The sequence below is a fragment of the Carettochelys insculpta genome, chromosome 25, assembly GCF_033958435.1.
Source record: "Carettochelys insculpta isolate YL-2023 chromosome 25, ASM3395843v1, whole genome shotgun sequence".
NCBI lineage: Eukaryota > Metazoa > Chordata > Testudines > Carettochelyidae > Carettochelys > Carettochelys insculpta.
In genome coordinates, this window is record NC_134161.1 from 16776418 (window position 1) to 16792139 (window position 15722).

The 15722-nt window shown below is 53.6% G+C and overlaps 1 protein-coding gene across 5 annotated transcripts in view; it reads right to left on the minus strand.

Moving 5' to 3' along the window:
- The window catches only part of SLC37A2 (solute carrier family 37 member 2), a 53094-nt gene extending 37958 nt beyond the window's left edge, over window positions 1–15136 (minus strand). For 4 of the 5 annotated variants that reach the window (XM_074977061.1, XM_074977060.1, XM_074977057.1 and 1 more), the window contains exon 1: window positions 14687–14847. In XM_074977061.1, the coding sequence (XP_074833162.1) occupies window positions 14687–14745 (59 nt within the window). In that variant the 5' untranslated portion in view covers window positions 14746–14847. Of the gene's footprint in view, window positions 1–14686; window positions 14848–15003 lie in introns of those variants that run through there. The other variant, XM_074977058.1, reaches the window with a different exon arrangement.
- Window positions 15137–15722: the final 586 nt, after the last annotated feature.

Below are 15722 nucleotides of genomic sequence, written 5' to 3' on the forward strand. Positions count from 1 at the left end.
CGCGCAGGAGGAGACACTCCAGCCCAGGGAGCCAGCAATTCAGACTGCGGTACTGGATCACTGGTGACCAGCGCTGACAGCTCCGGTACACTGCACCAGTTATTTGTAGCATAACGGGAGGACGTTGCCCCTACCGCCCAGCCCCTCACGGGGCTGCCTCTCCTCTGCACAGCAGCAGCCCTGCAAGAGAACAGGGCTGGAACTGGGGAGCGGGAGAGAGTCCAGCAGATGCAGGAGCTGCAGGTGTTCTGCCATGCAGCCCCCAGCCGAGTTACGTGTGCCGAGTACTGAAGGGGGACAGCCCGGGGCACATGGTCCCCTTTGCTAGCGAGCCCCCATATTGGGGGAGAAGTGTGTCACCCCTCCCCCAAGAGTTCCCATCACAAAGAGGACATTTGCCACTGGTTCTCAGCACATTCCCCCAGCGCCTGCTTACGCCGAGGCCGAGTATCTCGGTGACTGCTCTGCGGGGCGGGTGGCCAGAAAGGAGCAGGGCCCCGAGCTCCAGCAGCTCCCCTCAACTGTGTCGGGATTCGGGGTGCTCCGCCCAGAGGAGGCAAGGCCTAGGGCCTGGCGGGTAGACACTGGAAACAGGCCCTGCTGCAGCAGCTCGCAGACACTTCAGCGTTGAACAGTGGAGAGCTCTTGGCCTCGTTCCCTGCCCCCAACATCCTTGTTGGCTCCGATTCAGCCTGTGCGCCCCACAAGGCTCCCACCAGGCCAGCTGCCCCACACGGCGTGGTGGAGACAGACCTGGGAGGCCCACGACTGCGTCGAGGGAGGAGGGAGTGAAGATGCTGGGTCCTGGGGCTCCTCCAGGGGTCCTGGTCCCTGATCAGCCTAGCGACACCACGGAACCACCATGCAGACTTGGGCAGGGGGATCTCAGGTCCCAATGCAGCAGGAGCCCGCTGCCCAATTTACCACCCCCAGGAGCTTCCCCCACCCCACAAATGGGGGCAGTGCCACACGCGTGCAGGGGGAACAGACACGTCCAGGGACATTTTCAAGCCAGGAGCAGATGCTGCTTAGCCTGCAGCTCCCTTTGGCCCCTAAGGCTCAGGGCAACCAGTCATGTAAACCCATCGCACAAGGCACATTAAACGGGTCAGCTCAGGGGGCAATGAGAAACGGAGAAGGGACTCTCTAGGCAGGCGAGTTCAAACCCCACACCAGAGCCTTGAACCCTTCGGGCTACGCTGGGCCAGACTGGGGCAAGGGTTGCGTGTGTGGCGTCCAACGGGAAGGCTCATCTTTAGGGGGCTGTAAGCAGCATGAGCGCGCTCACAGCCAAGTCCGCCTGTCCTTTCTGTTCGAGACAAGCCAAGGAGACAGGAAGCTGTGAGGCTTATTCTGAAGCAGGGCCGCTAGCAGCCAGTCACTAGGACGTGCTTCTGAGCACCGACCAGACACGAGGGTGGGGGGCTCAGTGTTGGAAAGAGGAGCGCATGAGTCTGATGGGTGAAGGACCTGCAGAGGACCATGTTGGGTGAGCTACAGATGCGACACTAGCATCTGAGTGCCCCACCGCTCAGCCTGGCTGGGGAACTACTCCATGTCCTCGGCTTCCTTTCCCCCAAGCTCATCCTCCCAGCTCAGCCACTTGTGTTCCTGCCTCACGCTAGTTTCACTTCTGCTACAGAGAACTGATTTACAGACATAGAGCAGAGCTCAAGGAAACTCTGCAAAGAGAAAGCAGGCGGGTGGGGGTAGGGGTGGAAGGCCAAGCAGCTCCTGATGGAGCACTCCTCTCTGGAGTTTGCTACCTCTGCTCACTATTCTAGATCTCAGCTCCTTGACAGGAAAGGGTGGAGGTCCCACCGTCTCCGGGACCCCTTTGGGGACGTTGCATCCAAGGTGTTCATGGTAATGAACACCCTCCAGAGTCAAGAAAACATCCATGACTCTTTCCACGCCTCTGCAAAGGCCAGCTGAAACTCTGGCCCACTACATGTGGTTCAGGAACATCCAACACATATCAGGACTGCCCTGCTTGCAGCAGGAGGTTGGACTTTATGACTTCCCAAGATCTCTTCCAACCCTACGATTCCAGGACACAGGGCAGAAAGATCTGCAAGGGAACTACAGGCCTGTGTTGAGAATCTCTCCAGTCAGTCATTCAAGCCCCTCTCAAAAAGCCTGACGCAGCCGGTGCAGACAAAGGAGATGCAGGTTCCGAGTCTGCTGGGAAAAGAAGGAACTAGAACTAATACGCTTTAGGACCAAACCCATCCCATTTCTCCCCTGGAGGAGCCACATTCACAAGTGAAGGAGACACCAGAACTCTACAAACCCTGTGTGCAAACACCAGCCTGGGAACCCCCCTCTGTAATGAATCACTAATAAAACCCACCACCCTACTCCCCTGTCACACTGTGCGTCCAGGTCGCTCAGGAGTAGAGTGCATGTGGCCACAATCATTCCCAGTGGCAGGGAAGCATCAGAAACAGCTGCACTGTGGTTTGGGTAGGCGTGGACCCAAAGCCCAGCAGAAAGCTTTGCACTTGCTCCGTCTGGTTTTAGAGCAGGTCTCCATAGCAGTGAGCCCAGCCAAAGCGATCCATCATTACAAGCGTACTGTAAGCATGCACTGCAGATGCCACATGCAACAGCCAGACAAGTGCTCATCTCCAGAGTGGAAAACTCCTCCCTCCTCAGTACTGAAACCAGATGGCCCTACTATTGCAGTCGAACTCAAGTTCAAACCACCTGAGGATTGGAGAGTGTTTGTAGCTCTGAAATGCACATAACTGAACAAAATTAGAGTTGTTTTCAGCCATTCACATTTGAACATTGACTTACTGCAGCTTTCAAACTTTAATGTGCAGAAGGAGAAGGCTGCTTTCCTTTTTCAGCTGTTCCCATTGGGCACAGCACTGTACCAGCTTTGCATTTGGTTTATTTTTTGTCCCAGCTGTTGCCGGATTGCGTACTCCCAGCTCCAAATGAGCTATGGGGTTGACCAGTCAGTTCATAACTCTGAGGTTCTACTACAGAACCCTAATAAGTTAGATCTTGTACTTGGAGGAGAAGCAAGACTCCAAAAGACAGGTATTAGCTGCCTAAGGTTCCTCGTGCAGATAGGAAAACACTGCAAAGCCTCTCTTACATACACCTAACTCTAACAACTGTAACTCAGATGCACAAGTCACAGCCTGGCTAACTTGCTGTTTTAGAAGACCAACCTACACACTTCCAACTGTTTTACCTAGATCAAAATAGAAGCCCCGCACGAGTTTGGGACAGGTTGATCCTCTCTAGTCCAGCACCCTTGGGACCTAACTGGTGCTGGACCATGGAGGTCATTATTGGCTAGCACTTTACCAACACTTCCAGTGCTCACTGGGCTCTGAGGAGACATTCAGGGGTAAATTACAGCTAAACAGCAGCACAGAGCTCCGAGAGCCAGGACTGGTGGCTGGAAACAAACTTTATGGGATCGTAGGGAGCTTGGCCACATGCATGCTAAGTGTCCGGGAGGCTAATGTCATTCCAGATTATGGATGCAGATGGGCAAGGGAGTGCCAGATTAGAGAGGTTCAACCCATATTTTGTTTGAAGAGCTCAGTTTTGGATTTGTTTTTAATCTCACTAAAGTTTCTGGCCTCACGGCAATGGCATTCCACTGGTTAGTGGTGCATCGTACGAAAGCATATTCCTTTCATCAGTTCTGAATTTGTCACCCTTGTTCCTGATTTCAGGACAGGGCAAACCAGAGCTCCCTGCCCAGCTACCTTCTCTTGGTCACTGCTCATTTTTCACCATGTCTCCTCTTATCCCCTTTCTGGGGAGAAACAGGCATTTCAATCTCCTCATACAAACAGGTCTTTCCCCAGGAAAATGGTAGTACTTGTTGGCTCCTCTAAACCCCCTCTAATTCTGCACTATCTGTTTTGAGATGCAGTGACCAGTGTTGCACGCAGTTCCCAGATGGTGCCACAGGACTGATTTACAGAAGGGCATCGCAATAAGTTTGATATTATTCTCCATCCTATCGCTTAGGCGACACAAGATCCTGTTTGCTTTATTGATGCCAGTTTCTCCCTGAGCAGAAGTCTCCATTGAGCTGTCCTAAATGACACACACGTCCGTTTCCTGAATCAATACAGCTACATAAAATAAAAAAGTGTACAGTTTATTTTTTCCTTCCAATACACATTACATTGCATTTATCAAGGGAATGGGCATCATGGTTCATTAGGTCCCCCTATCTAACCCTACAGTTCTCCTGGGAATAGACTAATCTAAGCTCAAGCCATTTGTAGATTTTGCTTCCTCATCCGTCCCTCCCCATTGCCACAACATTTATTCTCTTACTCACAAGCTACAGACATTCATGAACAGATGCCTGAGGTCCATCCTGCCTTTGCATCCAATGGCAACACTTGGTCACAAATGAGGAGCTTCAGAACAGAGCAAGACAAGAACCACTGGACATTCAAATCAAGAGAAGAAAGTGGGGAGGGCTAGGCCAAACTCTCAGGAAACCTCATCCACCATAGTCCATCACAGTCTCCAATGGAACCCACAAAAGAGGAAGACCTCAAACGACATGGAGAAGATCTACTGAGACTGAAGGACAACAACTGGGGCACTCCTGGGATCAGCTAGAAGTATTGTCCTGAGAGAGTGAAGTGGAGGAGACCTGTAGATGACCTGTGCTCCACCTGGAGTACAAGGGTTTAAAGTCAAGTCACACACAGAACATTAAGCCTGCTAAATCGTAACACTCAAATGTTGGGAAATACTAGAATTCGGGATCCTGATCCAATCTTAATTTAGGCCTCCAGCACGTCTACACTGTGGGACAGTCTTCAGTTAGAATGAACTGGTGACAACCATTTCTCTCCACTGGAGCTCAGGGAGCGGTGACGGGTAACTGCTCCTGCTCACCAAAGGAGGGATCCCACAAGGCCCATACTATTCCTGCCCCACTCAAGAGCTACACACAACCACGGAGACACCAGGACACTCGGCTACCTCTCGTTTCCATCCGAGGAAACCCCCACCGCTACCACAACGTCCCAGCCGGGCAAAGCCCTGGCTGGGATGAGTAAGTTGGGGTTGGTCCTGCTTGGAGCAGGGAGCTGGACCAATGGCCTCCTGAGGTCCCTTCCAGCCCTAGGAAGTCTTGGGGCCTGTCAAGTGAGCAGGCAGCACCAGCTTCCAAAACTAATTTACGAACTGACACAGAGTTCTGTGCATTTTCCACCACCAACAGGGGCCCAAGTGATGTTACTTTAACTCTCGGAGTCTCCCTGGGGCAACGGGGACTGACTGAACAATGACACTGGGAAGCGGGGGAAGAGACTGGCACTCAAGTGGGGAGACTAGGGCTGGCTGGTCAAGGAGACTGGGACTTGGATGAGAAGCCTGAGGAGTGGAGACTGGGACAGGACAGACAAGGAGAATAGAAGTGGAGATGAGACAAGCTGGGGTGGACAGGGCAGAAGAGTCCCTGCTCAAAAAGCACACCTGCCCTCCAGAGCCAGGCAGAGGTCATGAGACTCCCACGTCACCAGCTCTCTGCAGTCAGCTGCCCTCTGTGTACCTCATCCCCCTCTAATGTAAAGCCACATACAAGACTCACTATCAATTACTTCACTAGCTTATGGGGCAGAGACCTGTCCAACGCAGCTAAAGGTTCCAGCTCTGCTGCTATGCCAAGTTCGTGGATAATGCTGGGATTTGTTTTTTCGCTGTACTTTTTTAAACATTTAGAATCTTCCTGGGCACCTGACTCCAGGATGGCAACCACTTCAAAATTCACGTTTCCCAGCACTGAAGGACAAATGGGCTCATGGGACCATCTAGTTTGTTCTGTTTCTCAGGCCTTTAAATGTCCACCCAGACACTCCTGCGTCAACACCAGAGACTTTAAACAAAAATGTTTTGGTTCTCAGAAACCTAAACTGTGGGCCACAGGAAGCCAAGGCACTAGCAATGCCAGAGGTTCCTGCAGGGCAGGCATCCAGCTAGGTGAGATCTTCCCACATGCTCCCAGCAGACAAGCCATATGTGATGGACGGGAAAGTGAAAAACCCAAGTCCCCACCAAAGGAAGAGGAGCCAACTTCCCCTCCAAAAGACAGCATAGGAAGCAAGTACTCAGCTGCCTCTGTGGCACTCTAGCCCTTGCAACAGTTGGTTCAATGCCAGAAAATTACAGGACCATGTTATTTTTCCGCTGCCAAATCAATAAGGCTCCACTCTATTTTACAGAGACTTTGTCTGTGCAAACAGATTTGACTGAATCTGGTGTTGAAATGACAGTTTAGCCTAGAAGGAAAGATCTCACCTGATAATTTGATGTTAAACAGTACTTCTCGGTGCTTTGGACAAAAGAATCTTATATCTCTGGATACCAAGTAATACTAACTGGAATTTGAAGTCAAGACCCCTGCTGTACCATCCCTGGAGCAATGAGCAAGTTTACTTTGGAGTGAGGGTAAGAAAAGAGGAGAAGATGAATTGAAGATGGACTTGGGTGGTCAGCATGGAACCTGAGACACAAAAGTGGAACACTGCACTGTCCCACCCTGGCATGGATAGTAGCATAGTAATGTAAAGTTACAACAGGGGGCAAGTGGCATTTGCAATCCCTTTTCTAGCTGAGCTCCTGACCAGCTAGATTTCCAGCTGACTGTATCCCTTTCCCTTCTACCTGGCCCCAAGCAGCAGGCATCTGAGCAGACAAGAGAAGCAGCTCAGGCTTCACTGTTTACTAGTTTGAATCCAGCGGGGCATGTGGTGGCTGGCCTCCCTGGTCAAAGGAACAGCAGCCTCTCGTCTGCCCTGCTCAGAGAGGGGCCAGTCAGTTTAACATTCAGGTGCATGCTTGCCAGTGTAATATGCACGAACTCCCACCCACCCAGGTACCTGTCCAGTGCTCCCCATATAAAGCAAGCGAGCACCAAGCCCAGGCAAGACAGCTCTGCGATCCTCCTTTCCCTTCTGTCTCCAGATTCACAAACCGTGCCATGTCCCCCACGGACACCCAGAATGACGTAAGGCCAGACGTAGGCAGCCTTACTCTTCGCGTAGCTCTTTCATGGCTCTCGTGTTCTCAAAGGACACGTCGACCCTGAGGCTGGGAAGGTGCAGCCCCCCGCAAGTGCAGACAAATGCACTAAGCTCTGCTTGTGCCAGCAAGCTAAAAATAGCAACGTGGCTGCAGTGACATGAGTGGTGGCCACCCACATCCCATTGCACCTGGCCTGCGGACACATGCAGGCATCTAGCACACTTGATTGAAGGGAAGGATCCTGGTCAATCGGCTGTACAAAGACAGCTGCTCAATCAGAGTGGAACAAAACTTTAAGCATGGTAGGAAGGCTGTGCCCAGAGCAGCCACCCTGCTGTCCTGCCCCTAGAACCAGCTCTGTGGGTAGGTTCACTTTGTCCTCTGGCCAGAGGATTTTGTTCCCCTCCCTCTAGCCCAGATGCCCCTTTCTAAACTCAGAGCCACACTGTCCCAGGCTCCGAGTGCCGCTACGCCAGCCCCACCCCACCCTTTCATTTGCCTTCTCACGCTGAAGACAAAGCGGGTACTACGCCTGAGCGCTGCCTCCCCACTCTCCCCTCCGCTACTGGCTCAGGCGCACACACTGCAGCTACCTACCACAGCCAGCACCAGCACTGCAGCAACAAGGGGAGAGGGTAAGAGAAAACCTCCTGGGTTACTCCCCACAACCATTGCCACTTCAAGGGACTGTACCGTGTGCACGAGGATGCGCTCAGCGTGACCAATATTCTTTTCTTCATTTCAGCCTGGCTCACCTGCCTCTCACCGTGCGGGAATGTCAAATCTGCCGCCGGGGAAGAACGACCTCCGGCCCCAGGACATACATAAGCCAGCTCCGCTGCATGAGTTGCGTGCTTGGGGCATCCTCTGCTTTTTCTTTCAGTACAGGCTGGTGTGTACGGCACACACCACACTCAGTGTCGCTGCGGTGCTGACCGTCTCCATGAATTCATTAAAACACATGAGGAGCTCTATCACTAGGTGGGTTAAAAACACACTGAGTGAATGTAATTAATCTTGACCTTCCTAGCAAGTCAGCGAGTAACCATCCAACGGTGGGACATGGACCCGTCACACGCAGCTGAATGGTGTTCTGCGGCACTCGGGGGTTCCACGGTGTGCAAACAAGGGTTCCACAAGAGAACTCCTCTGCCCCGCTGCTGGTGGAACAGCAGAACTAAATTTAACTGGTTTAATGGCCGGCAGGGAGGCTGAAGGGATCTGGGCATTAAACCACCTCGGTTTAATTCCATTATCTCAGTGGGGGCAGAGCAGAGAGCTGCAAGCAGCCCCTCACTTGCCCTGCTACCCAAGCAGCCACACCCCTCCAGTGAGCATGGCTCTGCTCACACCACCCACCGCCCCCAGAACACCTCCACACCAGCTGTCTTTCTGCTGGGCACATGTGGTTGCCTGGTGTATGCTCCCCAGCCAGTACCGTGGACAGGTTAGCCCTGGGGGTGGTTTGAGGCTGAGAGGAGTTAAGCCTGGTGGTGGGGTTGGGGGCTGAGAGGTATCACACTTGCAATCCCTTTTCTAGCTGAGCTCATGACCAGATGTTTGGGGCAGATTTGGGGCTGAGGCAGGTTAAGCCTGGAGATGGGGAGGTGGGTTTGGGGGCCGAGGGGCATAGAGCCTGGGAACAGTGTTCTGCAAAATTCTTCTCAAGTTTCAAAGGGTTCCATGGCCAAACCTAGCTGGGAAGCCCCGGCCTAATGCATACAAATTGATTGATTGCATACACCGGATTGAAACCCAGCATGAGAGTCCAGCACACCTGAGAGTCAGACTGTAAGGCCAGAAGAGACCTCTGATCATCCATTGTGGAGGGGTTTAACAGCAGCCACAGAGTTTCCTTTCATTATTCCTTTTGGAGGAGAACAGACCAGGAGAAACACCACCCACCCACCCACTCTCTCTAAATTGCCAGTGTCCCCCATACCACTGGAGCAAGTTAATTACCCTTAGTGTGGAAAAATGTGCACTTCCTTTTCCGTTTGAATCTGCCCAGCTTAAGCTTCCAGCACCTGGTGCACATTAGACCTCTCTCTCTGCTAGACCAAACAGGCCATTACCAAAGACACCTACCCCTCACAATCACCCCTTAAGCCCGCTCTCTGTCAGACCACAGGAGCCCCACCCCACCCTTTCATTTGCCCTCTCATGTTGAAGCAGGTGAAGGAAGGTACTAGTTCTCCCGTCAGACTGAAGGGTACCATAGTAAGGCAGTTTTTCTAACCCTTTAATCAGTCGTGTCTCTGAACCCTCTCCGACCGATTTGGCTTCCATCTTGAGCTGTTGACTCTAGACCCAGACAGCATTCTGGGAACAGTCACACCTGTGTCAAAAACCGAGATGTGTCCTTTCTTCCTACAGCTCTGCAGTTTAAACACCAAAAGGAACTTTTCAGAGTCAGAAAAAAAAAAAAAAAAAAAAAAAGTTGCCCAAAAGCGTGTTGCTACTGCCCAGCTAACGTCGGCACCATCCAAACGGCATCATGGAGAGTTACTACTTGAAGGCTCGCCCAAGCGCAGTGTTTGAGACTTGTGGAGGGCACTCCTTGGCAACAGGTTTGGCTTGACAACATTTGTACGACTTAGCTATGAAAGCCTGTGATGGGTACATGTCCCACAGTCAGGTGGCTACTCGCTGATTGCTTGGTAGGCCAAGACAGACTACTCATCACCTCCTCATGTGTATTAATGTGACACCATTGCCACCTTCCAGGCAGCAAGGGGAGCTGAATGAGTAACTGGGTTCTGGCAAGTGAACCAGAATGCCAAACCCAAAGCCAAGCACCATTCTGGAGTGGAGTAATCAAACCCTTTCTTTCAAAACGGTCAAACCTTCTGCCATTTCTGAGTTCCACCTGCCCCAAACCACTAGCTGACTGCAACCCAAATTCACAAAGCCTTGTGTGGCCCTGAAAAGTGCATTTTTAAGCTAATTTATCAAAAGATTTTCCCCAGAGGACCAGGCAGGTTCAGTATTAAGTCCTGGTCCATCAAGCTTGAATGAAGACAACCAGTTCAGAGGCACAGACAACCACTGTGACACCACACACCTGGTATGGTGAAGCAAAGGTGAAAAACTCAGAAGCTCCTATCTATACCAGTGTTTCCCAAATGGTGTTCCCTGGAACCCAGGGCTCTGCAAAGAGAAAACAAGGGTTCCACTGTAAGTCACTGATCTGCACAATAAACCATTAACACACCACGTAAATTTGTACCATGTCTATATGACTCTGATGGACGTTAGACCACCACACTAGGTGCTTACCTCTATCTTTGCTTTCTAAAGGACATTACACACATCATACACCTGATTTCCTAACCATACAGATGCCACTGTGATGGGCACACTGAAAAGGTCTATAGAGAGGAAGCCGTGCTAGTCTATACACTATCAAAACAAAAAGCAGTCAAGTAGCACTTTAAAGACTAGCAAAATAGTTTATTAGGTGAGCTTTCGTGGGACAGACCCACTTCTTCAGACCAGAACAGACTCAATATTTAAGGCACAGAGAACCAAAACCAGTAAGCAAGGAGGACAAATCAGAAAAAGATAATCAAGGTAAGCAAATCAGAGAGTCAAGGTTACTTGGCTCAATCTAATTCTTGACCTTCTCCCACACCCCTCCACTCTCTGATTTGCTCACCTTGATTATCTTTTTCTGATTTGTCCTCCTTGCTTACTGGTTTTGGTTCTCTGTGCCTTAAATACTGAGTCTGTTCTGGTCTGGCTGTGGTCTGAAGAAGTGGGTCTGTCCCACGAAAGCTCATCTAATAAACTATTTTGCTAGTCTTTAAAGTGTTACTTGACTGCTTTTTGTTTTGCAAAGGTCTACTGTTTCTTTAAAATTGCCGCAAGAAGTCAAGCCAGGTCAGGTGAGATGAGGGGTGGGGTAGAAACTTTAACCAAAAGCAGAGCCAGACAAAGTTTCTTCAGGAACAATGTGTTCCTTTATTCACCTGGTTCAGTGCCAGAAGAAAGCAGTACTTTCCACAATTCTTCAGCAATCTCATGTCTATCATGTGACCACTTTAGAGGGGAGGCACAAGCCACTATCCTTCTGGAAGTGATGACTCAGTCTTTATGCTAACAGCCGCAATAGGAACTGAAAGGTTTCAAGCCTTCCCTGTGCTGGAGAGGCTCTAGGATGGTCTGGGTTAACACCAGGGTGTCAGGGGGTTCTCTAGACTAACCCTCCTGGGATCCCCACGGCCTCTGCCCCCCAGGCTGCTTTGAGAGTTCATCAAAGTGCCGAGCCTTCCATGGGGCCCACCTGCAGCTCGAGAAAGAGACAAAATCAGCACTGGACTGTAAAAAGAGGCACCTGAAGCTCTGTGAACGATCTGTTGGTGGGAACCAGATTTCTCCTGTCTGGCTCTAGAGGAGCCTTCCCCTGCCCAGCCACATAGGGAAATGAGTCACAGACAGCCGTTCTACCCCTGTAGAGCCCCATAATCCTCTCACTCCAGAGCAGGGCAGACTGAAGCCCCCCCAGAGCCCAACGTGGAGGTCAGCAAAGCCCTGAGAATTCTTCATGCCCTGGAATGCAAGTCAGCAGACTAACCAGACAGCATCTTCCCAAGCAGCATGGCACAGCAAAGCCAGGCGGTGGGGGGGCGGGACCTCACTCGTAGTCAAAGCGGAGAGGCCGAGGCAGGATACAAGAGGTTACAGGAAGGGTGAACGCTGTAGATGAACTGAATTTCCTTTTCAGTGACTGCAAAGCCCAGATAGCATCACTCCCATGATTTAGCTGATACAGAAGCAGATTGTCTCCAGTACGCCTGGTGCTTTACAAGGGTGTATCAAGTGACAGGCTTCCAAAAAGCACAGGCATGAACTGCAGCGACACAATCTACAGGCGATCCCTGACTTACGAACACATCGACTTATGACCAGTCATACTTACGACCAACCTCCAGCTCACCCCCACCCCCGCATGCCCCAGCCCACCTCCCCTACATTTCTGGGGCTCCCCTCCAACCCTCATGGACCCAGCTCCAATCCCCATGCCCCAACCCACAAACCTGTACATCCAGGCCTCAAACCCCCCACCACCCAGACCCAAACTCCCAACCCCCATGTGGCCCCAGGTCACTCCCCCCCGCCCCCCCCCCGCATGGCTGGCTCAGCACACGCAGGGCTCCAATCTGCCCCCCACTCAAGCACCCCCATTTACTCTCTCTACTGCCTGGCTCAAACCCCAGCAGCCCCAGTGCACCGTCCCCCCCATGCCTGGGGCTCTGACTTCAGTCCATGCCTAGGGCTCCTGCTCCCAGCCCCTGGTGGGGCTCCAGCCCCCCTCCACTCAACCACCCTCTTCTGGTGCACCCCCCGTTAAACCCCCCTGGCCAGGCTCAACCCCTGCCCAAACCCCCTGCAAGCCCCTGCTCAACTGCACCCTCCCACCACCCCGCCACCCTAACCCCACCCCAGGCTTAACCCCTGGCCCCCTCCCGGGGCCCCAACCCAAGCCCTCCCCAATTTCCACGAAATTCAAGGTACGTGAGGGCTGCCTGGAGCACAACCCTTGCGGGATTACACTACAAGCGTATTTCCGACTGACGACCAAACCAGTTACCACCAGGTGCTCGGAACGCAATCCGTCCGTAAGCTGGGGACTATGTGCAGCGTTGTAGGGTGTGTTGCACATCACACAATGACCACAGATACTCCTGTCACTTAAAAAGCTCAATGCATGCACAGGAGTCCCCCTCAATGCATGGCGTAAGTGACACCCTGCTAGAGCAGAATAGGTCACCTGCAGCACTCCACGCCCCCAGGAGTCCCCCATGTTTACGGTTTTGTCTCAACAGAGCGTCAGCCGCAAGACAGACATGTTGAGATGGACGGCAAGCCGGGCAAATTACTCCATGCAAATGGATGTACGGGCCAGCTAAAGCAAATGAGAGAAAACTGAGGCAGATGGTTTCTAAGACCGGCTCTGCCACTGACGTGACATTGTCAAGTCCCTTACTATTCGTGCCAGAATCTCCCCTTTTGCCACATGAGCCTATGAATACTGTATCACTGGGGCTGCACGACTGGTGAGACAATAATCTGGGATTCTGGATAAGACAGGCAGTGTGAAGCAACAAGGGCCTGCTGAGCTATAAGGCCCAAGCTGAGCAAAGCGAATGTTTTATGGAAGTGCTGGTTTATGTGCCATTTTAAAGAGACACAAAAACAATTGCAAGAACGTGTGTGTCATTGCTGGCTCCCAGCGTTCTGCTGGGGTTTCCATGGTCTGCACCAGGGCAAGGCACCTTAATGAAGCCCCTCTACGGCAATGAGAGTGAGCTCTCTCGTTAGGACAGTTTACGCCCAGCTCTGAGGGGATTAGGTCACTGGGCTTTTTCACACCCCGAGTGACACAGTCATACCGATACAGGCCCGTAGTCAAGAGCCAACCAAGAAAAACTGACCCAAATTTACTAAAATAGTGTCGATGTCAATCAATTCTGTCCACAGGAATTTAATGCGGCTTAACTAATTCACCTCAAATTCAGTTTTAGGCTACGTCTGTACATTAAACACTACAGCAGCGCAGTTCCACTAGCTGTGCCAACAGGAGGGCTTCTGTTGGTGTCAGTAACCCACCTCCATGAGAGGGACAAATTCTTCCCCTGACCTAGAGGTGCCTACCTGGGGGATTAGGTGGGTACAGCTACAGCATTCAGGGTGGATTTTTCACACCTCACACAACAGCACTGGGTCACCCCAGCTTTCTTGTGCACACCAGGCCTGTGTTAATGAGAATTAATTCTCCTAAGTGCAGACGGACCCTAACTACATTCTGCTTTGGTCCATAGAAATGCACCAACAAGTTGCCCAGCGAGTAGATGGGTCTGCACCAGAACAGCAAGAAGAGACTTGTTTTCAAATTTGGTGTGAGAAACCCTCCGTAACTCCGGAGCCGTGACGCGTGTGAACACGAGACGGCCCTTTAGCAATGAGCTCAAACCACACTTTTTGTAACCCCTATTTTGAGAACAGCGCACACATATCCCACGAAGCACTGCACATATTAAAGCGGAGCTATGCAAAGCTTCGAGATCACACACATTTACTATGTCTATCACTTGTTCATTGTCCAGCTTTTAGATGTTCACTGAAATATCAAAAATAACCAGGAGGGTTTTCCCCACTTTGCAATTATAGCACTGGGAGCCACGCAGCCGTCCTTAAAGAGCCGCCTGAGGCTCGGGAGCCGCAGGTTGCAGACAGCTGGGCGTGGGGAAATGCACTGCTCAGTGCGAGAGCGAGGCAGTACCAGCCACGCAGGAGAAGAAAGGGCACAAACGACAACCCACACCACCCAGGCGCGAGCGAGCCACAGGCAGAGCTCAGGAAGCCCCTTGTGTCAGTGGGGGGGTCTGATGCTGGAGAGCTGGTGCGAGGGGTGAGCCCTGGAGCGTCAGGCAGGGGAACGCTGGGGATGGCAGAGCGCTGCCACCGCTCCTCTGCCAGGAGTGACCAACCCTGGCGGGAAGCCCAGCTGTGAGCCCCCAGCCCCCCATGGCACCCCAAAGCCAGCCGAGCCGAGCCGAGCCGAGCCGAGCCCTGCCAGCCTGTACCCTGCCCCCCGCGCCCAGCCGTGCCACCCGGGACAGCCCACCCCCGTGGCCTCGGGGCTCCCGGCCGCGCTTACCAGCTGTCCCGCGGCAGAGAGCGCAGCAGGCGGATCCCGGGGGCCAGCGAGGATCTCATGGCGCAGCGGGGCGAGCTCGGCTCCCAGCGAGCTGTGCCGCGGGCCCGCGGGCGCTGCCATTTAAATGCCCCGCTGGAGCCGCAGCGCCGGGCACGGGTGGGGGGGGCCGCCCCGCTCCGCCCCGCTCCGCCCCCCGCCCCCGCCGGTCACGTGCTGCGGCCCCCGGGCGGGCCCGTCCCACTCGCTGTGCGCTCGGCCCCCCAGCCCCTGCCCCTCCGTGCCCCGGGCACCCCACTGAACCCCGCACCCCCGCTCACCTGCCTAGGGCTCCGGGAGGGCGTCTGGGCGCTGGGCGGAAGCTGGGGTGCTGGAGGGGAGGGGAGGGGAGTGGGAAGGGTGGGGGCTGAGCTAGGCTGGAGCGGAGGAGGGTGGGGGTTGAGCTAGGCTGGGGTGCAGGAGGGGTGGGGGCTAGGCTGGGGTGCAGGAGGGGTTGAGCTGGGGTGCAGAAGGGCTGGAGCTGGGGTGCAGGAGGGGTGGGATGGGGGCTGGAGCTGGCGTACAGGAGGAATTGGGGCTGGGCTGGGGCACAAGAGGGGTGGGGTTGGGGCTGGGCTGGGGTGCAGGAGGGGTGGGGTGGGGTGGGGGCTGGGCTGGGGTGCAGGAGGAATGGAGGCTGGGCTGGGCGCAGTAGGGGTGAGTGGCTGGAGCTGGGTGCGGGTGGGGTGGGGTGGGGGTTGAAGCTGGGGTGCAAGAGGGATGGGGTGGGGGCTGCAGCTGGGGTGGGGGCTGCAGCTGGGGTACAGAAGGAATTGGGGCTGGGCTGGAGTGAAGGAGGGGTTGGGCTGGGCTGGGCTGGGCTGGACTGGGGCGCAAAAGGGATGGTGGGGGCTGGAGCTGGTGTACAGGAGGAATGGGGGCTGGGCTGGAGTGAAGGAGGGGGTTGGGTTGGGCTGGACTGGGGCGCAGGAGAGGTGAGGTGCTGGAGCTGGGGTGCAAGAGGGGTGGGGTGGGGGCTGGAGCTGGGGTACAGGAGAAA